The 25,317-nt window shown below is 41.7% G+C and overlaps 1 protein-coding gene across 2 annotated transcripts in view; it reads right to left on the bottom strand.

Moving 5' to 3' along the window:
* The window catches only part of nhsl2 (NHS-like 2), a 56,262-nt gene that overhangs the window by 16,749 nt on the left and 14,196 nt on the right, over positions 1–25,317 (bottom strand). For both annotated transcript variants that reach the window (XM_050066545.1, XM_050066544.1), the window contains exons 3-4: positions 23,441–23,690; positions 1,829–2,011 (exon numbers count right to left, since the gene is read on the bottom strand). In XM_050066545.1, the coding sequence (XP_049922502.1) occupies positions 1,829–2,011; positions 23,441–23,690 (433 nt within the window). The remainder of the gene's footprint in view (positions 1–1,828; positions 2,012–23,440; positions 23,691–25,317) is intronic.

The raw sequence follows: 25,317 nt of genomic DNA, 5'->3' as shown, positions 1-25,317 counted from the left end.
TACATTGAAAACAATTGAAACAATGACAAATGAGGAGACATATCAAAGCAAAAAATAGATCTTTGATAAAAACTATGACAAAATGTACGATTCATTTTTGGTTGACAAGATGAGATGGGACTAAAATGTCAGTGATGGACTATCAGACATTCAAATGAAAGGAGGAGAACAGAATGATAAATTATTTTGTGAAAAATACTAGAAAAATGTTTTAAAAGAGGAAGCAGACAACTGTGCTTGCAATCATTGTCTAATCCCGTATAAGGTGTATGAGACTGAACCATGATGAGTTGGTTAATGCCAGGAAATAAGCAACTGTGTGTGTCTGTCTGTGAACAGTGGAGCTGTTGAATTGATATGTGGAGTTGTTAGTTGCGGCTATAGCTGTTAGCAGCTAGCCCCGCTTGTTAGCCACTGAATTGCAGCACACTTGAAGTGCAGTTTTAATCACCAATTCTGTGAGAGGACATGACTTTATATCTCCAGACTATTATGTTGTAGATTTAAAAATAATTCAGGCTTAAATAAAGATATTTTCTGCTTCTTAACAGTGAGATCGATGAGTTTGAATTTACAGTGAACCTGGGTACAAATAGTTGTCTTTTTAAATTAAATAGTTATGGCCTCAAAGTTTTAGAGTGTGTGTTCAGAAATCATTCTTTAAACCTTTCAAAAACTCCACTAGAGAAGTGTGTGTAAATGTAGAAATTACTTGTATGTCTAAATGAAATTCTGATAACCTGTATTATCCTAACTGCATTAATTTAAAGGGAAAAACATTTTGACTACAAGTTGACAAAATTGTAATAACTTTTGAGCAACCATAACCTTTGTGGCGTCCACAACAACCTGGTCTCACTCGTCGAAACCCGGCCTTTGGGCAGTGACTTGACGAAGACTAAGACTAAATCTAAAATACCTGCCAAAATTAATCCCGGACTGGGTCACTGGCGTGGAACAAATGACAGAAAAATTGTACTGCTAAAGTTAATCTCCTTTCTTAACACAAAATCAATTTAAATCTACTTTTTAAAATGTCAGGTACCTGCCAAGTTTAGATGTTCTGCTTTTTTTCACCCGTCCGCAATTAAGGCCTGATTCAGGTTAAACTGTTTACATGAACCCTTCATACCCTGCGATTGAGTATCCCTGTTGCAGTGAATAAACCAATTAAGCATGAAAAGATCCTGGCTGCCGGCGGTGAGCAAAACCGATTACTGCAAATACAGGGGAAAGAAATGATTACATTAACAACATTAATCCCTCTTTGTTAAATTCAAAATTTGGTGGGTGAAAAGCAGAAAGAAAAATGATTGAGATGTTTTTTGCCACAGTGACCCCTTTTAACATGGGATTACTCTAAGTATGAATATAAACATTCATCTTACAAAGCTACATTTAAGGGAATTGACACAAAAATGCAGCAAGCACTGATTAAATTTTTTCTTAAAAATCGCAAAATAAAATAAAATCTTTGATCTTGTCACCTTTGTTTCACTAAAAAGTTGATTTAAAATATAAAACAACATACAAAAAATAGCTGTCATGGTCCCATTTCTGCCTTCTTCCAAGGTATCAAATGAAAAGGGAAATGTTTTAAAAGCACAGTCAATCACATTTCTACAAACACCTAGTGCAGTAAAATTTAGAGTTTCTAAGTATGTATTGTATCTAACAATCCCAACAGACTTTCAGCTGACATTGGAGTTAGTGGTTGATGCGTAGAGATAGTTGTGAGCAGTGACAATATCTGCACTTCAGGAACACGAGAAAGAAGAAAAAACATTCATAGGCGGGTAAGTGCTTCCCTTAATGGTGACACACACACCTGCAGGTAAGGTTGTGTCGAGGTCAGAGTGTGTCTTCCTCAGGGGGAGGTTCTGGTGGAGGGTGTCTGTGACAGGCTCTAGGGAGCGGGGCTGGTGGGGGAAGGGGTCCCCTGGAGAGGGGGATGGGGACAGGGAGTGCTGGAGGAGGTCGACACCGTGGAACTTCCCTCCTCTCCCTTCACCTGGAGGAGAAACAGAGGAGCAGTGGGGGTCAGTGAGAGGAAGAGGAGTTATCTCGCTTGACACGCAGTAAATTCAATAAAACATTAAATCAGATCATGTTGTTGACATGGCAATAAAATATTAGATTATGACTCTTGAGAGACAGAGATGTGTAGAGATGAATTTGATTCTGTGAGCATCACTTGATTTAAAGTCAGTCTTAAAAGGGTTCAGCGTTTTCAACTCACATCTTTTAAGATGGTCGAGACAAATGTGATTTAGTGTTTTTGAAACTCAATAAAGCAGGCTTGTTTCACTCAGGTTAAAATGGATTTTTGTGAGACATGGAGACACCTTTACAAGACCAGGCTTTTACTTGGTATCCATGACTCGATACTTGACTTCGACTTGAGACAAATGAAAGGACTTGACTTTCTTTTAATTAAATGTTTGCATTTTTCTAGATATTGAGAAGTTTTCTTTTTGACACATGATTGGTGATTTCTAGTGCAATGCATGCAAACCTGGCAACCTACTTGGACGCAGCAGACACCAATGCATGAGAACGCTATCATGGAGGCGATTAGTCCAAAAGTAAAAAAAAATATGGAATAAAGAATTAAGGAAATAACAAGAGGAAAGAACAGTGGTATGCAAGGTCTGCAGCAACCACCACAACTTCATCAATCACTACAAAAACTACAACGAAAGACAACTGAATGCGTCTTTTTAGCTTACCAACTGGTCAAACGTTTGACCGGATCATCAGACTTTCACATGAACTGACTTGTGACTTGCTTAACCTGAGCAATGACTGACCCATTTTGCTTGACTTTTAGGAGGGACTCCACTTGACTTGCTTGATTCTCATCCCAGTAATTTGGGATTTGCTTGAGATTTGAAGGTTAAGACTTTAGACTTGCTTGTGACTTGCGTGTGACTTACTCCCACCTCTGATTAAAGCAACAGCAGCAACAAAGGATTAAGGGATATGCTCAATATAGCTGCAGCTGCATTAGCCATAATATTAACTTCTGCATGAAATATGTGATTGATGATTCCTAAGAAATTGCTCACATGAAGCTCAAACGTTCAATGAGCAAGAGCTTTTCTCTCTCATTTAATATTAAATTCAACATCGTCTATACTGCTTTTTCTTTTTAACAAATATATAGTTTTAATTCAATAATTGTTTGCTGATAAGCTACTGTCACTAAAACTCATTAAAACACAAGTTCCTGCAGATGTTTCATGATAAAGCACCACAAAGAAAAGGAGAAATCTTGCCCAATGAACTGCCGAAAACATAAATACTACAATAAAGTATTATCGTGATGCATGGGCAATACAAACTTAGTTTTATAAAACAGATAGGTCAAATCAAGCAATCTGATTGGTTGTAAGTTGTGATATAATAATCAGATACAACACTGATTACATCTAATTCCTTTAATGGTAAATGGTAAATGGACTGCACTTGTGTAGCACCTTTCTGGTCTTCCAGCCACTCAAAATGCTTTTACACTACTGAGTCACCCATTCACACACACAGTCACACACTGGTGACCAAGGCTACCATACAGGGTGCCACCTGCTATTCAGTAACCATTCACATGCTCTGGACACAGCGATGGAACAGCCATCAGGAGCAATTTGGGGTTCAGTATCTTGCCCAAGTATACTTCAACATGCGGACTGGAGGAGCTGGGTGTCAAACCGCCAGCCGCTGACAGGCGTAAAGAAGGATTTAGGACTTTTTCCCGGGAGACCAGTGTTTGGAACTGTGTCAACTATGAGTCATTTTAAGGTGTGTTGTCACCATATTTCTTTTCCTACACCCAACCACAGTAACTTTACTTCCCTAAACCTAACTTCTGTAACTTTATAATAATTACATAACTACACATTAAGGACCTAATGTCATTCATGGGGCGCTAATTTGTAGGATATCATATGAACTGTTGTGTGAGGACACATGGCTGGAGGCCACTGGCCAAGTTTTTCTAACAAAACGTGAAATAAAGACTCATTTTTAGCACTCAGATTTACTCTAAAATACGACTGAAAAATTAAAATGAGGAAAAATAAACACAAATTTCAGTCAGAAACACTTTAGTTAAAGAAAACAGCAGTATCACACTAGCAGTATTATACTTGGCAGTATGGTTTTGTTCTGGGGCCTCTCTGCCTGTCCTCAGGCCCACGGAGAAAGACCTCTCTCCCCTTCCACATGCAAACGAGAAAAGCCTGAGTCAGAGAGAGCACACCTCCCTGCCCTTCCATGCGCCTACATGGAAAGCCTAAGGCAGGGAGAGCAGCAGCAAAGACCCCCGGGAACAGAACCCATCAGCATCAATGACAAACAGAAATGACATTGATAAGTCAGACACAGCATGAAAAGGAGGAGCTGGGGTGGAGGCGGGTTGCAAAGCAGCTTACAGAGGAAGCAGCGACAGTAGGCAGGCCAGAGCAGTTTAAATAGGGTGCTCTGAATGAGATTTGCAAATTGGTTGCATAGAAATCATGTGATCTATCAGCTGACTCCCTTCCATCAATCAGCTGCTCCATCAGTTGATTGGCTGTTCTGATGTAGCTGGGATGTGAGCTGAGCTTGACATCATGTCCTGCCTGAACTAACACTATGCTCAATGTTTGCAGCTTAGATTGAACAGTAAACCTTGAACATGAGGGGGAAATGTGAGCCATGCTGTGTGCATTTTATTGACGTTACTACTGGATTTCCTGTTACCTGATCACTGTTTTGAGCCACTGATGCACAGAGTTGCCTCAAGTTAGTTTAAATCAACAGGTTTTTGACAAGAGGCCCCCTCAGTGGAACAAGTACATGTCACTGGCGATGACAACCCGTGCATTAAACTGATGTTACATACTTGAACAGCCACACTCCTCTTTTTTTCTGCCACCAGACACCTTGATGTTTATGTTCTACATTTTCAGTTTTTAATCCGAAGTGATTTACAGCAGATGCTGCTGAGAAACCTGCTGCTCTGTTGTACTTCCTGTCCTTCTCATGTCTTGTCTGAGCAGACAGTAATCCAATGAGTCATCGCAGGCAGCAGGTACCCACTTGATTACCTCAATGACATGCAGTGCAGTCTCTCACCCGGCTGCATAATTCAGTCAAGCTTCTATTAAGCCATCAGGCTTGTTTTATAGCGACAGTCATATCCGATGCTGTCTGCTGCTAAAATTTATCTCCCGCACAACAAAACGATGCCATTCTGTGAATTTTGTTTTCCTCAGTGAGGAGACTGAAACACACAAAATCAATGAGGCAAAGCAGAAAATGAATCAAATTAAGTTGGATCGATGGAAAAGTGTACTGTGATGCAAGCAGTGCCTTGAAAAGTTAACGGAACAACACAGTATTTGTTGTACAACTATTAATGTGTGTCAGAAAGCTCTAAAAATAGAGATCTCCTGCTTCTTGTTTCTTTATGAATCAAGCACGGTGTTGTCGAATTCAATACCTCCTTGTTTTGCAAACAATAAACGAATGCGACGCTGAACGGAAAACCAAAAACAAAGCGTAGGAAACCGTCTGTGGCTCCATCTCTTTACCTCCTACACATTCACCATCTCTTCCTCTACCTGCTTGTCTACCTGTCGTCTCTGTCTTCTTGTTGCCTCCCAAGGGCTTTGCAGTCACACATGACTCCACCCCGCCCTCCTTCCATTTTGTTTCTGTTTGTGTCCTCGTTGCAGCGCTGTGTATGAATTATACATCCAAGCATGGAACAACACAGAGCTACAAATATTTGAGCTATCTGTGAGACCAAAGAGCAAGCTAATAGCGGAGAGACTCGACATGAGAATATTCCCGACACAAAATATTTGCAGAAAACAGAAGTAATTTAGTGACGCAGTTTTTATACAAATTTCCAGAACAATGCTCAAAGACACAAAGAAAAAAACAAAATGTAGAGTTTTGTTACAGAGCAAAGCTCGTCATATCTAGTTGTGCTGTTGTTCATGCAGTTTAAAGGACAAATGCAGCCTTTTTTCACTTGTGATGTAACAGTAGGTATATGGCAGCCAATGGAAAACACCTGTGGTGACATCACATGCATTAGCCTTTTGCGGTTTAGTTTTCCGGTAACTCAAAGCTACTCTGACTTACTTTTTCATGGCAAGGAATGAGTCACTCTGACAATGCTGTAACTTCCCCCAGTTCTGTTAAGGGTTAATGACGACTGTGAGTGCTGATCATACACCTCAAAAGCATATTGAGTTTCAAATGGTGAAAGAGATTGAAAAGGATTACAGTTACAATGGAGATTTATTTGTAGAGATGGGACAGTCCACCCCAAAGTCAGACATAGGTGTCTTTCCTCTAACCTGTAGGGCTGTTTAATGTGAGCTGCCAAGTGTTGGAGATATCGGCCGTAGAGATGTCTACCTTCTCTCCAACATAATGGAACTAGAAGGCACACAGCAATGTCAGATCCAGAGATCATGACCTGCTTACTCAAGGTAATCCACAGACCTTGTTGTGAGCAGTCCTATGTAGCAACTATTTTCTTTCTACCAAACTACACCTGCCAAGCGTGCTTCTACTGCTAACTAACCTAGCACCACTAAGCTAGCTAATGTTACAGCTCAGCCGAGGATGACGCCATAATGTTTACATCTAATGCTGTCACGAGCATGAGGCTCTTGTCCATGACAAGATTGCAGCCTTCCTTCTGCACGGTGAATTCGGTAGAAAGGTAATAGTTCAAAAGTTTTTGGGAGCATTGAACACCACAAGCCCAGTGCCATCTAGTTCCGTTATTTTCAAGAGAAGGCAAGATATCGGCCGATATCCCCAACACTCAGCAACTCACACCAAAACAATCTAGACCAGTGGCGCTCAACTGGTCCAGCCACAGGTTCCAGGTTCCTCTTAAGCCATTTGTTCAAGGTCCACATAGTTTAATTCAGCATCATACTTGCATTTGCCCATGTCGTCAAGCTAGTTTGCTGTCTCTATCAAGCAGCTGGCCATTAGTCACTCTCTCTACAGCAGAAAATGGCACTTAAAAATAAAAACTCTGCAATGGAAATTCACTGCACTTAAAAATAAACTGTTTTTTACAAACTTGACACGTTTGTGAGTCACTTGCAATCCATTCAGAATGGACCTGTGACACACCACTTGGGAACCACTGATCTAGACCAGTGATACTCAACTTATGGCCCATGGTACAGTGCTGGGTGGTCCCAAAAAACATTTTCTATTTCACAATAAAAATAAATTGATTCACAGTGAGAATTGTTCTGTACTTTAGTATACTTAAGGTGGATCGAAATAGAGCTTGTTTATCAAGTGCCAGTGGAGGATCCCCCACTTCCCCACAGAGGTCCTAGCTAAGCCCCTATTGTCCTATAGTCTTAGAAACACCTCTGCATGCATGTATGGGGATGCTGTGACTGGCCCCTGCCCTCCTGTCGTTTTGTAGAAGTGGTCCCCAAGCAAAGCAAGTTGAGTGTCCCTGATTTAGATTGACAGCACTACAGGTAACATAGAAAACATATGTATTTTTGATTCTAGGGTGAACTGTCTCTTTGTTGGTGTTAAATTTGGCTGAGAAATCGAGGCTATAAATGACACACGTTTCAACAGTAGTTATTTCAACATGTTGTTTGGACCTGCTTCACGATGAAACATGCTGTAACCAAGACGACCACTGGTTTCAACTAGGGATGGGAATCGAGAACCGGTTCCTGTTAAGAACCGGTTCCAACTGGTCCAATTCATCGACATCATTAGCCTTTATGCTTAACGATTCCCTTATCGATTCTTTTCATTACGCCGAATCTATGCTCGTCAGTCAGCAGCCCGTTCAACAACAAAGAAGACGTAATGGCGGAGAGACAGATTTCATGGGAACACCAAGGATGGTAAGATGAGGGCAGTTGAGTAGATTTGAACGCTATTTGTTGTTATAATATGCTGGGCTAGCTGCGTTAGCTGCCTCACCTGAGTTAGCTGCACTAGCTGCGTGGTGTTGACACACTCAGGCTGGGGATGCTTTTTTTCAAATCTTTCTCATCATCTTTCTAAACTAGACCATGGCTTTAAGGTTCATAATAAAACGTTCTGAAAGCAGATGTATTGGGTTGCAAACAACAGGAGGTGATATCATTAATTCACAGGAGGAATCGATAAGGGAATTGATAAAGAATCAGATCGATAAGCAGAATCGATAATGGCATTGATATCAATAAAATCCTATCAATTCCCATCCCTAGTTTCAACCCAACATCTAGAAATCTCATGACCTGCAAATCAGCAATTTAATGATGAGTTAGGAGGGCTGGGGGTGTCTTGACACTCCAGCAGGTGATGAGTTTCTGCACAAAATGAATTTTGGAAGCCAGAAATCTAATTTCCTGGCTAGATAATCATTTAATTACTGATTTAATTGAAACTCATCAACCCTGGCAGATGTACCACTGTCATTTTATGTTATCAGAGAGAAAGAAAGTCCTTGCGGGATCTTCTCACTTGTTTGTCTAATTCACTCAATGACTACCTGTTTGTTTTTCCTCCTGTCTTTTTACCACTATTCACTTCAGTCATTCATACTGTGTCTATTCTAGCAATCTGTCTGTGTAGCTCACTGAGTGCCATTCAACGGCTGTTCCCCTCTGTGCATGAATAAATAAGAGTGTTAGCGCTGAAACATCTACAGCCATCCAGCAGAGACTAAGCTATGACTCAGCCATTGAGCGGAGCTAAATATGACTTCCTGTCTGGCTGTCATGCATTTATCCACTTCCTGCTGGACCGTCAACCTGCTTAATCCTGATTTCATCCAGGCAAAATGGCAGTTTGGAACCCTTCAAGCTTGGACAGCACGTAACATACGTGCATTACAGTCACGTCTACAGCTCGTCGTTCTTTCAAAGCGCCATCCTCACCCTCCATCGGCCTTGTCTCTGATCCAACTGCTGCTCAGAGGTTGGGAGTCTTTGTGTTGCTCCCGCAGCCATAAATAATAGACACTATTTCAACTATCAGCAGCCTTCACCAGAGAGACAAGACGATGATTCATTCATCATAATGTCTCTCCAGTATGGCCCTGGTTGCACTGCTCTCCTGCCTGCTGTGAGTTGTGGTTAGAGATCCTGCCCTGAAACACAGATGTTACAGTTTTAATCCCCGTTATTGCAGCTAAAAAACAGCCTTACTCCTTTTAACAGACTGTCCTTGATTTCCCACCGAAAGGACTTTCATCACAGTGTTAAAATCCAGATGAAACAGGAATGTGAGAGTATCCAGTTTCAGTATCGTCACGTATTTCTGAGTGAAACAAGATAGGCAGGCAGGATGTGAAGTTGGGAGGAAAAGATTTGATCATTGAAAAGTCGGCCTATCATAACAGAGAGGCTCCGTCAGTGTACACCGACAAGATAGTAGTATCTTTCAGAGGGAAGTCTATCATATAGTCCATGTAGTTCACTGTAAAATGCCCTATGCATAATCTGAAGCTGTCACAGATACCACTCTCCTCAAAGCCTGTAACCTCACTACTTTGAGGAAACTAAGACACACAGATGTAGCATGCTGTTGCTAGCTAGCTACTATTAGATCTTAGCTCTGTGCAGCTACAAGTTGCAGATTGATTGATGGGTGGATGTCACGATATGATATTATTAGTTGAAATTCGTTGGTTACATAAGCACAAGTCATATTTAGTTTTACAAGAAGACGACATGACTGGACTCCGATATAAAAATGAGAATAAATTGATTTGGGGGGATTTTTTGGCATATATTGTTACATAGGTTGACAATATGACCCGGGATGTGATTTAAAGGGGTTAAAAAGGCTTTTTTTTAATTTCATCTCGACTTTAACTAATGTAATTCCTCTGCCAGCGTTTTGATGTCAAAATACTGTGTAAAATTTGAAGCCAAAATATTAACTTCTGAACATCCTTGTCTCTGTGATCATCATATCTTATCTTCAGGTGAACAGCTCACTTTCAACCTTTACAGCAGCAGTTGACATCTGATGAACGATGCTCTGCAGCTCCAGACAAAAAGAGAATGAGGACATTACACGGAGATTGTTCTGTCAGCTGCTCCTAGCAAGGTCAAGAACGAACTGTCAACCTTAAATTTGAAGCCAACACGCAGAAGAAAGTCCTGCAGGTGCTCAAAACCATGAAAATCTATATTGTCCTACAAAGGCTAAGCACAGTTACTACACTTTTGGTCAAAATTGGGTTATGACTGGAAATAAATCTGTTCTATATCTGCTCTGTCCAGTGCAGTAACAAAATCCAACCAAAATCCAAGTCAAACCTCAGTAAATGTAGTTACTACACTTTGCCTGGGGTTCCTGGAGATTTGAGATTCCAAGAAAAAATGCAGTGGGTCTATTACAGCAGATGGTCAATGTAAGAATGAAGATGATACCAACAACAAACAATTTTAATGATGTTTAGGTCGGGGGACTGTGAGGGCCATGGCAAAACCTTTAGCTTGCACCTCTTGAGGTAGTCCATTGTGGATTTCGAGGTGTGTTTAGGATCATTGTCCTGTTGTAGAAGCCATTCTCTCGTCATCTTTAGCTTTTTGTTTCTACAGATGGTGTGATGTTTGCTTCCAGAATTTGCTGGAATTTAATTGAATCTCTTCTTCCGTCTACCTGTGAAATGTGCACCGTGCCACTGGCTGCAACACAAGCCCAAAGCATGGTCGATCCACCTTTGTGTTTAACAGTTGGGTAGCTGTTCTTTTCATGAAATTCTACATCCTTTTTTCTCCAAACATACCTTTGCTCATTGCATCCAAAAAGTTCTATTTTAACTATCATCAGTCTTCAAGACTTCGGGCTCTGAATTCTGTGGTGAGGACGCAGGAAAGGTTTTCTTATGATGACTCTTCCATGAAGGTCATATTTGTACAGGTGTCACTGCACAGTAGATCAGTGCACCACCACTCTCGAGTCCGATAAATCTTCCTGCAGGTCTTTTGCAGTCAAACAGGAGTTCTGATTTACCTTTCTAACAATCCTACGAGCAGCTCTCTCAGAGAGTTTTCTTGGTCTTCCAAACCTCAACTTGACCTCCACAGTTCCTCTTTACTGCCATTTCTTAATTACATTGCGAACTGAGGAAACAGCTACCTGAAAACACTTTGCTAACTTCTTATAACCTTCTCCTGCTTTGTGGGCATCGGTTATTTTTGTTTTCAGAGTGCTGGGCAGCTGTTTAGAGGAGCCCATAAAGGCTGCTTATTGACAGGACAAGGTTTCAGGAGCTTTGAAATTTGCATCACCTGGCCTTTCCTAACAATGACTGTGGACAAGCCATAGCCCTAACAAGCTAATTAAGGTCTGAGACCCTGGTAAAAGTTGTCTGAGGGCTCAAATGTCTTGGGGTGCCCAAACTTTTGCATCATGCTCCTTTCATTTCTTCCACTCTAAAATTGTGCAAAACAAAAATAATACACAGTTCCGGCTTGAAATGTTGAAAAGCATGTTTCATCTTTAACTTCATGCCTTTTGGAGATCAGTCCATCTTCTACTGCCCAAACTTTTGCATGCCACTGTACTTTGGAGTCACCCATCAACACCTACTCAAATTAAAAACATCTTGCTCTTTGTTTGAACTCAATCAAATTAGAGATGCATTCAAACCGTTGCCCAGTGATGGATTCTTGTCCCAAAGGATCTCAGTGTGGAGCAAATAGGATTTTCAGCAGCTCTAAAAAGTTCCGCCCCCTGTCAGATTCCTGCTGGACGAAGGCGCTCCAGGTAAACTGAGAGGATTAGAGCGTCTGCTGCTTGACGGCATGAATGCCTGTCTGTGTCTCTGCTAAACTCCACATTCACAAGCTGTCCGCGCCCCTCACACGACATTCAGAAGTGCATCCACAAAATGCCTGTTTTGTAGTTTAACATTCTTTTCTCTTTGTGCTGCAACATTTGCAAGCTGTTTAACTGCCCGTCTGCAAGCCTCATTATTTGCTGTTTTCGTGGAATATCAGCAACTGGAGCCAGATTTTCGATAAAACTGGATCTCTGTCAGGTCAAAATTAAAATAATGTTTTGACCAGATGAAAGTCAGAATATTTATCTTCGTGTGATGTGATGTTTTGCAAAAGTTTCCAAGCTGTCTCACTGCCATTTAGTTTGTTTGTTGTTACAAAGGAAAGCAGTTAGCTATCTGTTCTTCCTTTCTAACTGCTTGTCCTTGCAAAGTCAAGCTACTTGTGTTTCAGTTTATACGCTGACCCAATCTACATTGTGCACAGGGTCACGATTTAGCATCAGATATCAACAGATGGTCTTAAAACGTAATTAGATGCCTGTAGAATTAAAAATTAATTCATAAAAAATCCAAAATAACAGCGGAAAATCATTTGTGTCTTTATCAAGCAGACATATACTTGGAAATGTTTCCTCAAAATAACAAAAATTCCCCTAAAATCAGATATTAGGGACGTATAAATGAACCTAAATAAACATACATTGATAAGATGTCTTACCCCTGTCAGTCTGTCTGTCTCCCTGCTCTGCATTCACATCTTCACTGCCTACAGTGCTTCAGTCATTCATGAAAATTGCCGGAGCGAGAAGTGCAGGGACGGGGAGACGGAGAGCAAGAGGAAGAGGAAGGAAAGTGGGAGGTGGGCGCTGTGACAAAATGTTCTCTCATTATCTTTCATTCATTATTCTTTCATCCTGTATCCCTCCATCTTCCTCTCCTCTCATCACGTCTCTCCTCCAGCTGCATTTTCCCTCTCCTCCTCCTCCTCCTCCTCCTCTTCACCTCTCTACTACGGCTCCCTTCTTCTTCCTTCTGGCGTCACTTTCACTCACTTCCTCTCTTTTCCTCTCGCTCCTGTTTCTTTTCTCTTTTTTTTTGCTTCTTCTTCTTTTTAGGGAGGAGAGAGGAAGAGTGGCGAGTTGCCATGGCAACAGCAAGCTGGCTGCAAAGCTACCTGTTCGCTGGTTTACAGAGAAAGAGAGCGAACGAGAGAGACGGAAGGGTAAGAGACTGGGTGTCACGGTAACGAGCTGGAGAAATCGGGTGATAGACGATATTATTTTTTTCACTGTCAACAAAGCAAAACAACATATTGATCCTGCTAACAAGTATTGACTGTGTATCCAAAGCCTGAAAGAGCTCCGTGCTGTAGACTTCTGTTGCTGTCCAGAATCAATGAGCCACACTGTTGCACTGTCTGACACCTTCCTTCATCACCATGAACACACACGCTGTAGTTTATTTGGACTCAATCCCACACACACCCTCCTGCTGCTGTAAATACCATAGACTGTATAATATAATGGACGTAACCACTATGACATCACCCATTGGTTTGTGGATTCACATTTTGACATTTCAGCCGTCGCCATCTTGAATTTTTGAATCTAGAAGTGACCGTATTTGAATGAGAGGGTGCAGCTGTGGAGGAGCGAGAGGTGGATCTGACTCATACGCCTCTTTTAAGGAATATCACGCCGTGATGTCGCCTTGCTGTTCTGTACATAAGGTACAATCACGGAATGGGGGGACAGAGTGGTCTCGCCTTCAAGCCTAACAGTGTCTGTATAAACACAACACCCTGCAAGACGGGATCGGGCAGCACAGGTGTGAGGTTTTGAGTACGTGTTACACATGCAACCCACCACAGGGGATTTAAAAAGAAGCTGTTAGCAGTTAGCGGCTAATTCAAAGAAAAAGGAAGTCTTTGCACACTGAGTCCGTTTTTCTTGGATGCATGTTTATTTGAATCTGTCATTCGAAAAAAAAATTGTTACGCACACAAGCCTTGCACACTGATTCCGATTCGTTGCGAAAAATTCCCAATACGTGACAAGATTAAAAGACGTTTCATCCTTTGCGTCTCTCCACTGGAGTTACTTATCTGGCTGTCACCACTCCCACCCTGTCTCCACATTCTGTGTGTGGTCCACATCCTCCTCCTCTTCATCATCCACCTGAACATCCCTATCAAACCTGCTGAAGTAGCTATCTGACTTATGAAATGATTCTGAGGCGGCTCGCTCAGTGTGTGACGTGCACTTGTAGATAACATATAGGCCTATATTAATGAAGGCTCATTAGTACGGTTTTGTATTTCTCTGTAATGTAGCACAGTGTCAACAATGTTACTGATCAATCAATCAATCAAACTTTATTTGTATAGCACTTTTCATACATTAAAAATGCAGCACAAAGTGCTTCACAGAATAAAAACAAACAAAAATAATACATACATATTGAAAACCCGCCCCTCCCACCCCCACATATAAACACACAAACACACACAGTCAATATAGTCAATAACATGGCTGGGCACTGAGGAACCAGGTGAGGAAAGAACCACCTATGGGGAGCCATCCACACTGAGAGGTGTCACAGCCCACGGCCACAGGGAGCGCCGCCACAGAGACCACCAAGACCCAGACAGACCGGGGTGGACTCCACACATGGTGTGGAGATTAGGAAAAATTAAAGAGTTAAAGATTAAAATAATATTAATAATAATAATAATAAATAAATAAATAAATGAAGATTTAGAAACTAAAATGCATTAAAATTTAAAAATAAATCATTTAAAAGCATTAGAAAGTAAAAAGAACATATAATAGAAGAATTAAAAGAGTAAAAGAAATCAGNTAAAATGCATAAAGATTTAAAAATAAATCATTTAAAAGCATTAGAAAGTAAAAAGAACATATAATAGAAGAATTAAAAGAGTAAAAGAAATCAGTTAAAAGCTAAATTAAAAAGGTGAGTCTTGAGCCTCCTTTTAAAAACATCAACAGTCTCTGCAGTCCTGATGCTCTCTGGCAGGCTGTTCCATAAGTGAGGGCCATAATGGCTGAATGCAGCCTCCCCGTGGGTTTTTGTTCTAACTCTTGGAACAATTAAAAGGCCGGTGCCGGAGGACCTCAGGATCCGCGAGGGTTGATATGATAAAAGCAGGTCAGATAAATAAGATGGCCCAAGGCCGTTAAGACATTTAAAAACTAATAAAAGAACCTTAAAATCGATCCTGAAACACACGGGGAGCCAATGCAGCGATTGTAAAACTGGTGAAATGTGCTCCCGCCCTCTGGTCCTCGTCAGCACTCGTGCGGCTGAGTTTTGGAGTAGCTGCAGGTTAGAGATGGTCTTTTTGGGAAGACCAGACAGCAGGGCATTACAGTAATCTAAACGACAAGAGATAAAAGCATGCATCAGCACCTCCGTGTTAGCCTGAGAGAGAAACGGGCGGACTCTGGCTATATTCTTAAGATGATAAAAACCTGTCTTTGTTACATTTTTGATGTGTGGAATAAAACTAAGCTCAGAGTCAAAAATGACGCCCAGGTTCTTTACACATTGTGAAGGTTTAAAATCTTGTAGTTTTGGTAAAAGTTTCTCTCTCTGGCCTTCAGGACCAATAATTAAAACCTCTGTTTTGTCCTGGTTGAGCTGTAGGAAATTCACTGCCATCCATGACTTGATATCTAAAATGCAGTTAAAAAGGGTATCAATTGGCCCTGTGTCATCAGGAGACACGGCGATGTACAGCTGTGTGTCATCTGCGTAACTGTGGAAGCTGATGCCGTGCCTCCTGATGACGTCCCCAAGGGGAAGCATGTATAGATTAAAAAGAATTGGACCTAAAATTGACCCTTGGGGCACCCCACACCTAATTTCATGCGTTCTGGAGGAACATGTATCCATACTTACAAAGAAACAACGATCTGTGAGATAAGAGCTGAACCAGTTAAAAACAGTACCAGAGAGGCCCACCAGGTTTCTGAGTCTGTTTAATAAAATGTGGTGATCTACTGTATCAAAGGCGGCGCTTAGATCCAGTAGTACCAAGACTGTGAGTTTTTGTGAATCAACATTCAACCTGATATCATTTAAAATCTTTAAAAGGGCTGTCTCGGTACTGTGGTTCATCCTAAAACCAGATTGATATTTCTCTAAAATACTGTTTCTTTTTAAAAAATCATTTACTTGGTTAAAAACCAGTTTTTCTAAAATCTTACTTAAAAACGGTAAGTTGGATACAGGTCGGTAATTATTAAAAATGTTGGGATCTAAATTACTCTTCTTCAGAAGGGGCTTCACCACCGCCGTTTTGAAGGCAGCGGGGAAGACACCCGTCTGAAGAGAGTAATTCACTATATTTAAAATCTGTTCCTCAAAGAATCCATAAAATGTCTTTAAAAGTGATGTGGGAATCGGATCTAAAAGGCAAGTTGTTGGGTTTACCTGGGAGAAAACTCGACCAAGTGTCCTTGCATCAACCAGGACAAAACTCTCCAGTGTTTCCTCAGGTAAAAGCAATGATCCAGGTGTGTTAAAAATTACATTCTGTTGGGATAAAAGACTGGACCTGATATCATCGATTTTACTTCTGAAGTGGTCTGCAAAGTCCTCGCAGAGGGCATCTGTTGATATGTTGGATGGTTTATTAAAATTGGTGCTGGTTAAAAGATCGAAGGTGGAGAAAAGAAATTTGGGGTTGTTTTTATGATCGGAAATGAGTTTTGAAAAGTGGGATATTCTTGCCTGTTTGACTGTTTTATTGTAGGTTTTGAGTTGTTTGCGTAATATTTCAAAATGAACTGTCAATTTGGTTTTTCTCCACCTCCTCTCTGCACTCCTGCATTTTCTTTTCAGTCTTTTGATGTTATCATTTCTCCACGGGGGTGTAGGTTTTGTTTTTATGATTTTGGTTAAAAGTGGAGCCACTGAGTCAAGTGTTGACTTTAATTTACTGTTAAAATTGTCCACAATAAAATCACAGGGTGCAGGTAAAATTTCAGCAGGAGTGCTCTGTAAAATCTCGATAAAATTTGCAGCCACTTCAGAAGTTAGGTAGCGTTTCCTCACCGTTCTCACCGGGGCCTCCTGATGGCTAAAACTGGTGATGTTAAAATACACACAGTAGTGGTCAGACACAGCCAGGTCAACAACAGAGGACACACCAGTGGACAGGCCATAGGTTATGACCAGGTCCAGGGTGTGTCCTCTGTTGTGAGTTGGCTGTGTGACGTGCTGTTTAAAATCCATGCAGGTTAAAAGGTTTAAAAATTCTCTGGACATTGGATCCGAGGTATTATCAACATGTAAATTAAAATCACCAGTTATTAAAATTCTGTTATAGGTGGTGTGTATGATTGTTAATAGTTCTGAAAAATCAGTGATAAAAGAGGTGGAATGGTGGGGTGGTCTGTAAACTGTGACACAAAGAATAGGAGGGCTGCCAAAAACAAAGGCATGATACTCAAATGATGAGTAGCTGTTAAAAGAAACTTCAGTAGAGTGCAGTGAATTTTTAGTGACTGAAGCAGTTCCGCCTCCTTTTTTACCCCCCCTAGTAGAAAATAAAAAATTAAAATTTGGTGGGCAGGCCTCGGTGAGAACAACAGGTGCGTCAGTGCCAAGCCATATCTCTGTTAAAAGAATACTGTCCAACTTGTTATCTAAAATCAGGTCATTTATGATAAAAGTTTTATTTAAAAGAGAGCGCACGTTCAGCACGGCCAGGTTAATGTCTGTGCCGAACGTGCGCTCATCATCACAATGTGGTGAGTGTGGAGCAGGTGTGAGGGGAACTAAGTTTTTGGGGTTGCTACTGGTCCATGGTGAAGTTGTTCTGTTAAATCTGTTTGAAATTTACTACTATTCTTTCTCACACCTTCAACTCAAACCAAACTATATTATTAGATAATTGAATAATGGCCGTAAATGACGGCTATTGGTTGACTAGGAAAATCCTTAGTCGAAGGCAGCCCTTGTGAATACCCACTTGAGCACCAAGTGTATATTAATCCTCAGCTGGAAAAAGTCCTCTACAAACACACTTTGCACTTGTTTTTGAGTAATGTTTGTTACAAACTACAGTGCCCAGCTGTTGCAGGAAGTTACTGACCTATTTTCAAAGATTTACGCCTCAGTAGGAGCCGGTAGGCTCAAGGCTGAGAGCCGCAGACAGGTTTGAGAAGTCAGGAAGAATTTAGAGACGGACAAAACCATTTCTCTTTTTCAAGGGCTTTGTTGACAATAAGAAAAATACAGAATAAAGGTCTTGTCCTTAAAGTACTCCTCTTTCTACTAACTCTATTATCCCTCTACCTCTCTCCCCATCTTCTCCCTTTGCCTCCTCTCTTCTTCCTCTCCCTGTGTCTATGTCTTCCTCTCAGAAGGAAGTGAATACCCACCAAGTACAACGCCACAGGCATGCATCATTATACCTGACCTTCTACTCTACTACACAGTGGGTGAGGAGCAGGAGAAAGAGGGGAGAGAGGGAGAGCAGGAGGAAGAGATATTTAACTATAGATGCATATGCGGGAGAAGGAGGGGAGAGGCACCCGGTGACGAAGCAGTTGCTATGCCAAAAACCAGGAGGACACGCACACACACGCACACAAAGTAAACAAGGAGGAGGCTCGGCTGAGACGAGTGGAAGCAGGAGTGTCAGAACGATGCTGCCGAGGATGACCACAGCATACTAACAGCTCTGACAGCACACACACACAATCACACACTCACACAGACAAAGCAGAGCTGACTGCCAGAGATGGGTGAGGGCGATAGCGAATGTGATCATAAGAAAATGTTCTCGACGTCAAATCTTGTTTCTGCGGCATTTTCACCCTTAAAGCTCAAACTTGTGTCAAGTGGGAATCTGTGTGTGCGCATGTGTGTACGTGTGTGTGAAAGTAGAGCATGTCTACATCACCCAGTGTAACCTGTGAGCTATGACTTCTGGCATGAATATGCACACCGTTCAAGCACCAAAGTAACACAGTGTTGAAACTTTCCAGCAGAAACACTGACTTTCCTGCCAATTTTTTATTACTTTCTACATCCTCTATTAAGTGGGGCTTTTTTCACCACTAAAGTGGATTTAATAAGTAACATTAAAAACACCCACTACCCTTGAAAATGTTTCTGCACGCCTACGCTCAAAAGTATCCTCTGAACTGAATGAGATTTGCTGTTTATTTTTTCCTTTCTCTTATATTAAAAAAAGGAGAAATGAATGTAAAAAAAGGGACTGGCATGATAGTTGAGTTTCTAATATCGCAAACTAGCACCTGGGGATAGCCAATGCATTTATGTGATCCAATTACATTTGGGAATGTCGCTGATAAGGTAATGTACACTGACTGCAACAGGAGAAGACGCTTTAATTCTTAAATTACAAGCAACTGGGAGGAAGGCACAGCCTGGTGGGTACATTTAAGTAGATTTTCTATATTTAACTGCACGGTAATGCAAATATATTTAATAATGAGTCAAGTTTTTAGTTTACGAGTCATTCTATAATTGGGGGTAGACCGACATTTCATGTTCACTGATTATAATGACATATAAATTATTTTCTTTACTAATGGAAAACACACTTTGTTTATTTTAGCTTGAAATTGTGAAATTATTGTTCCTAAATTGTCAGTTTTGGAATATCCTTTTTTCAGGGAAGCGGGTCTTAGTCTAATGACAATGATTAACAACCACTGCTGTTAAAAACAGGGAAAATGTCAACTACAGCCCATTTTACATTGCCTGTCCAGGGCGTGAATTTTGCGCCATTAAGCCGCCTCACCGTTCTGTAAAAAAGGTAGCAGAGCAGAATGGGGGGGACAGTTGTCTCGCCCTTAGGCTGGCAGCAGAAGTAGTAACAGAACCGAAACGATGTCCGTATAAACGGGTCAGCCCGCAGGACATGTGACATTTTGACAACATGTTATGCGTGCAACCAGCCACGAGAGATCTAAACTGCAGCTAGAAGCAGTTAGCAGCTAACTCCAATGAGAACACTGGACAAATGTCTGCAAATTGGGGAGCTCTTTACCCTCCAAGCAGAGGACGAGATCATCCACCATGTAACAGAAGCCCCTTTTACACTGCCAGATTTTCCGCAAATGTTGGGCTGTTTCGCCGGCAAGCTGCGAGCGTTTATATACACACAGAGGCAGAATGGCGAGTTGATTCGAGGTGCCCAATTTTCCGCCTCGTAGGGTAGACACATTGGCGGAACCCTTTTAGTTTAGCCCTCTGCAACGGGAGGGGCTGTTGATGACGCCGCACGTGCGAACCACTGGTAGTGGATAAACAGGAAACAGCTGATAGCAGGAATGAGCAGCTAGTAGCAAGAGGGAAACACAAAGCTGACAGACACTGTAAAGATGAGCAACTGGGGAGACAAGGCATTGCCCGCCCTCCTTGCCCTCGCAAACGAAGAGGCCATTAACCGTCACATGATGGGAATAGTGATGAACGGGCCGATTTACGAGACAATCGCCGCCTGACTATCGCCACCTGACTATCGCCGCCTGACTACCCACAGCTTCCCTCCCACGTCACTGTTTACGTCACACACTGAGCCACACGTTTTGTTACTTGCTCACGCCCCCCATTGTCCCAACAAAACAAAAGTAGGTAGGTGGCATTTTGCTGCACTCTCCGATTTTGTTTTTAAACTGCCAATGCTGAAAAAAGAAATTTGCACAATTCCTATCTAGAAAGGGCTAGAGATTGTAATTAATTGTTACTGATTGTTATTGCTATAGTGGTTAGTATTGTTGCCTCACAGCAAGAGGATTCCTGGGTCGAACCCAGAGCGAGCGTTCTCCCTGTGTCAGTGAAGGTTTTCAGTGGGTACTCCGGTTTCCTCCCACAGTCCAAAGACATACAGTTTAGGTTAACTGGTAACTGTAGATGTGAGTGCGAATGGTTGTCTGTCTCTATGTGTCAGCCCTGTGATAGTCTGATGACCTGTCCCGAGGCGATTATACAGCACACTTAATACTGAATAAAATCCATCGAGAAATTAAGTCCAGTTTAATTAAACAGTTTAATTAATCATATCAGGTATGAGACATCAGTTTGTCCTATGGCAGGCAGAGAGGGATCATCACAGACCATGTGCATGATGAGTTTCATGGTTCTTGGTGCAATTAAATAAGTTTCAATTGCCCCCAGTCTCCCCTACAATCACATTTGTGGTGCAGGGCTGCAGCGCACACAGTATTTCCCTAAGAATTTCTACTTATTTTAGAAAATATAAGCTCACATGGCGACCATTTTTAGCATTCAGGAGGTTATTTCTGATTACACAGATATTGTTAAAATCAGAGTTATATGTCATCTGTGTTTTTCTACTACTTCCCCAACAGTGAAGCAGTGGTTACAGCAAGTCAGACAAATTATACTGACCTCGAAAGAGACTAAAACTCTCATATATTAAGCATTTTCCCTCCGTCTAATTTCCCATGACTCTCACTTTTACAACCGTCACAGGAAGAACCAGCTCCCTTGAGAACAACGCCGAACGTGTGAATCAGATTTTTGCTCTGAGGCATTAAGTGTGTACAAAGCCAGCAATGTTTTTTTCTTTTACTACAAAAAACAATGACGGCAACAGCATGAAAATACAAAAAAATCATCCCCTGTAGCAGCTGTTTATACACTGCAAAGTGTATTTTTCAAATCAGACATCAAGAGCCATCCAACAGCTGCCAAATGCTGATTCTCATCATTTCCAATACAATCTCATTTCAGGGGTTAATCTATTTAATTTGAGGTTGCTTGTCAGAGAACTTTCATATTGAGACCATGAATTCCAATAAAACCCAGTAATGCTTGAAGGCATCTGGCTGGAGCCAACACTCTGACAACAAGTGCCTCACCTTCCCCCCCGACAGTCCACTATAATTCACCTCCATCCAACTCTTCCTCAGTTGACTCCTACTCACTCACTGATTACCATGAGACCTTTTGAACAAGGCTGCAACTGATAAATATTTTCATTTCTGGTTATTGTATTTACTGTTTTTGTAATTAATCGATTACTTGTTTTGCTCGGGCAAGATATCCATCCATCCATTTTCATCTGCTTATCTGGGGCCAGGTTGTTCCCAGACCAAACGAGATATGTAATCCCTCCAGCGTGTTCTGGGTCTGCCCCGGGGCCTCCTACCAGTGGGACGTGCCTGGAACACCTCCAGCGGGAGGTGCCCAGGAGGCATCCTGATCAGATGCCCGGACAACCTCAACTGACCCCTTTTGACACGAAGGAGCAGCAGCTCTACTCCGAGCTCCCTCCGGATGTCCGAGCTCCTTACCCTATCTCTAAGGCTGAGCCCAGCCATCCCACGGAGGAAACTAATGTTGGCCGCTTGTATCCGCAACCTCATTCTTTTGGTCACTACCCAGAGCTCATGACCATAGGTGAGGGTTGGGACATAGATGGACCAGTAAAGCCAAAGCTTCGCCTTCCAGCTCAGCTCCCTCTTTACCACAACTGTCCGGCACAGTGCTCCAATCACTGCAGAAGTCGCACCAAATCGAGCAAGATACTGAAACCCAAACTGCTACTGATGGCTGTGCTTTGGGTGTGTAAAAGCATGTGAACGTTTATCTAATAAGCAGGTACCTTGTCTGGTAGCCTTGGCCACCAGTTTATGAATGTGTGTGTGAATAGGTGAATGGTGCTTGTGTTGTAAAGAGCTTTCAGTGGTTGCTAAGACTAGAAAAACATAAAGTAGTCCATTTACCACTTATAAAATGTCAGAAAATGCACAAAACAAGCTCCAAGAGTCTTTGCAGTGCTTATTATGTCCAACCAACAGTTCAAAACCCAAAAATATTCTCTTTACAATGATATAAAACAGAGAAAAGCAGCAGATTCTCGCATTTGAGAACCGGAGCATGTGTGACCTTGTCGCCTGATAAAAGACTCAAAAACTCAATCCTACATCCAAATATGTCCACCAATAAATTAATCAACCCATCGTTCAAGCACTACCTTGGAATATCAACAACAAGACAGCTTGAGCATACTGTATAAGCATCTTGCACTTTGATTGGATAATCACCAGCACTTCACAGGCTGGATGCCAGTTGCCTGTGTTTACACGGACCCATTTAAATACAGCAAACTCTTCTACCACTTTGATGGCTCAGGATCAGTCTGGTCCAGGCGATGAAACATTCATGAATTCCTTGAGATACTGTAGCTGTGCCAATCCAAAGACTTCTAAGGCAAGAACTAGGAAATTTATGCTGTCTATACTTATTTTGTCTAGAATTTTTCATGCAGTGCTACCTCAATAACTTTGTTTCCTTGAAAACATCCTGGTGGCTCAGTTGGTTCGAAGAATACTGATGGAATCTGTTGCATATCATTAACTTTACAGTGATCTTTACAAAAACAGCAAATAAAAAAAACTCCAAAAAGGCACCTTTACCTCAGCAACTTCTGAATGTGCCCTTTATCACAAATAAAAGGGTGTGTCATCAGTGTTCTCCTTTTCAACTTCATTTTTCCTGCGAGGGGAATTAATTTCAGCTTAATCTAAATTAGAGAAATACAATATGTGGAAAAAATAACCCTATGAAAAGCAACATCAATAAAGTACCTAATTACTCCAAATATGACCCCCTACTTTTGTTTTATCGTACCTGTGATGTCGAGTGGTATGAAGTGACCCGGTGTGCGTCTCCCGAGCTGCCAGCGTGGTTTGTCTGCAACAGGCGGTCCGGTGGTAGCAGAAGTGGCGGTGCTGCTGCTGCTGTTGTTACTACTCCAACCCAGCGGGGGGCGATCTGAGCCGCAGGGCGACGGGGACGGGGAGGGAGACGGGTCGGTCACGGACCTCAGTCCAAACACTGAGGAGGTGGTTTCATCGTCGTAGAGCTGTTTGGACGCCGGCTAGAGGAAGAAGAAAGCAGTGTGAGAAGTGGTGAGCTTAAACTGTTTCTTTTGCAACAAGCTGTAAACGCAACACTGACATAATCACATTATAAACGGCATGTGTTAGCAAACAGTCACCTATTTACACACAGCAGATACAGAGCAATATATTCATTCAATGGGAAATGTCTCTCTGGATACAGGGCAAATGTAAGTCCAATATTCACTTTCCTTATAGCTCTGTTTTGGTCCCCACCAACTCGTGAGGGAATAGCTGCTAAATGTTGCACTGTGTTCATTTTCCAGTCTCAAAGAAATACATGAAATGGACACAAACTCTTAACAGTGCATGTTGGTTGGCACAAAATGTGTTAAAATCACATGCTGGCAATATGAAAACAATGTCAATGAGGGTAAAAAGAGCAAGACAGTCAGAGTAGGGAGGATGGGAGTGGTAGATGGGTCAAACAGGAGACCACTGTTTGTCTCCGACTTCATCGCACATTGATGTTTGGTCATGGACTTTCTATGTCGAGAAATTATGTGCAAGGAAGGTACCCTGGTTGCGTTGGTTGTTGACATTCTGGGATGTCGTGTCAAATTCTGTTTTTAAAATACACTTCAACAATAAACGCACGTGGTTGGGTTTAGGCAACAAAAGCACACGGTTATGTCAAGGAAAAAAGAACGGGGTTTGACTCAACATTCAAACCAGAAGCGAACATTGGTCTCCCAGTTGAAAGTCAGTGATTGTTGGAGCCATCCACCACCCCTCTTGCCCATCCTACTCGGACATCTCGCCCCCTAAACTTTCCTTGTTGTCCCACCGCAATACCCCCTGACGCCACCGGGCACCGTTCTAGAATAATGCCGACCAGCTGTGTATCATGCTGACATGAAAGGACGGCTTTTTCAGTGGTGTATGACACAGGAAGTCGCTGCCCAAGTGTCAGTTTTCAGCAACTTTGGAGTGAGACCAAGTTGGTGTGAAACCAAAAGTCAACATAGTTTGGTAACTTTACAGACTCTACGTATCTATGTTTACGTATCTATTATTTTGACCAAAAATACAATCTTTTCGTAAACTCCAAAACTTCCTAAAACACTTTTTTGTATTCTTAACATATCCAAGTGTTTGTCTTTCCCTAAACCTAACCAAAATGCGACTGTTTCACAACGTTATCCACACTAATAATATACTTGAAACTGCGACTGTTTGTAATAAACTTTGCATTGGTGGTGTTTTCATGTTGCCTGCATGTAATTTGATCGCATTTTGTGCCCACCACCATGTTATGAGTTGTTAAGAGGTTGTGTCCATTAATGCATTTCCAAAAGACTGTGTTGGTTCCAAGCGGCAACCTCCGGGGCTGAAGAATAAAGCTAATGTGGAAGTGCCAAAAAACTGCAGTTCCTCAAACTGCCACTAGAGGCTGGCTCAAGATGTGAGTTAATCCCCATAGACCTCCATGTTAAAAAGCCCAACCTAACAGCACAAGTAAACATGTTTACAGCCTGGCATAAAAACTGTATTGCTCTCCATGACTAATTTCAACATCCATGACAGCTATATGGGGGGGAATTTTTATATAACTGAACCGTTTACAGTTTGTTAAGGCTTAAAGTTATGCATATGTAAGGGCGG

Source organism: Epinephelus moara, chromosome 17 (assembly GCF_006386435.1).
Source record: "Epinephelus moara isolate mb chromosome 17, YSFRI_EMoa_1.0, whole genome shotgun sequence".
NCBI classification, from domain to species: domain Eukaryota; kingdom Metazoa; phylum Chordata; class Actinopteri; order Perciformes; family Serranidae; genus Epinephelus; species Epinephelus moara.
This window is presented reverse-complemented; position numbering and strand designations above follow the sequence as displayed.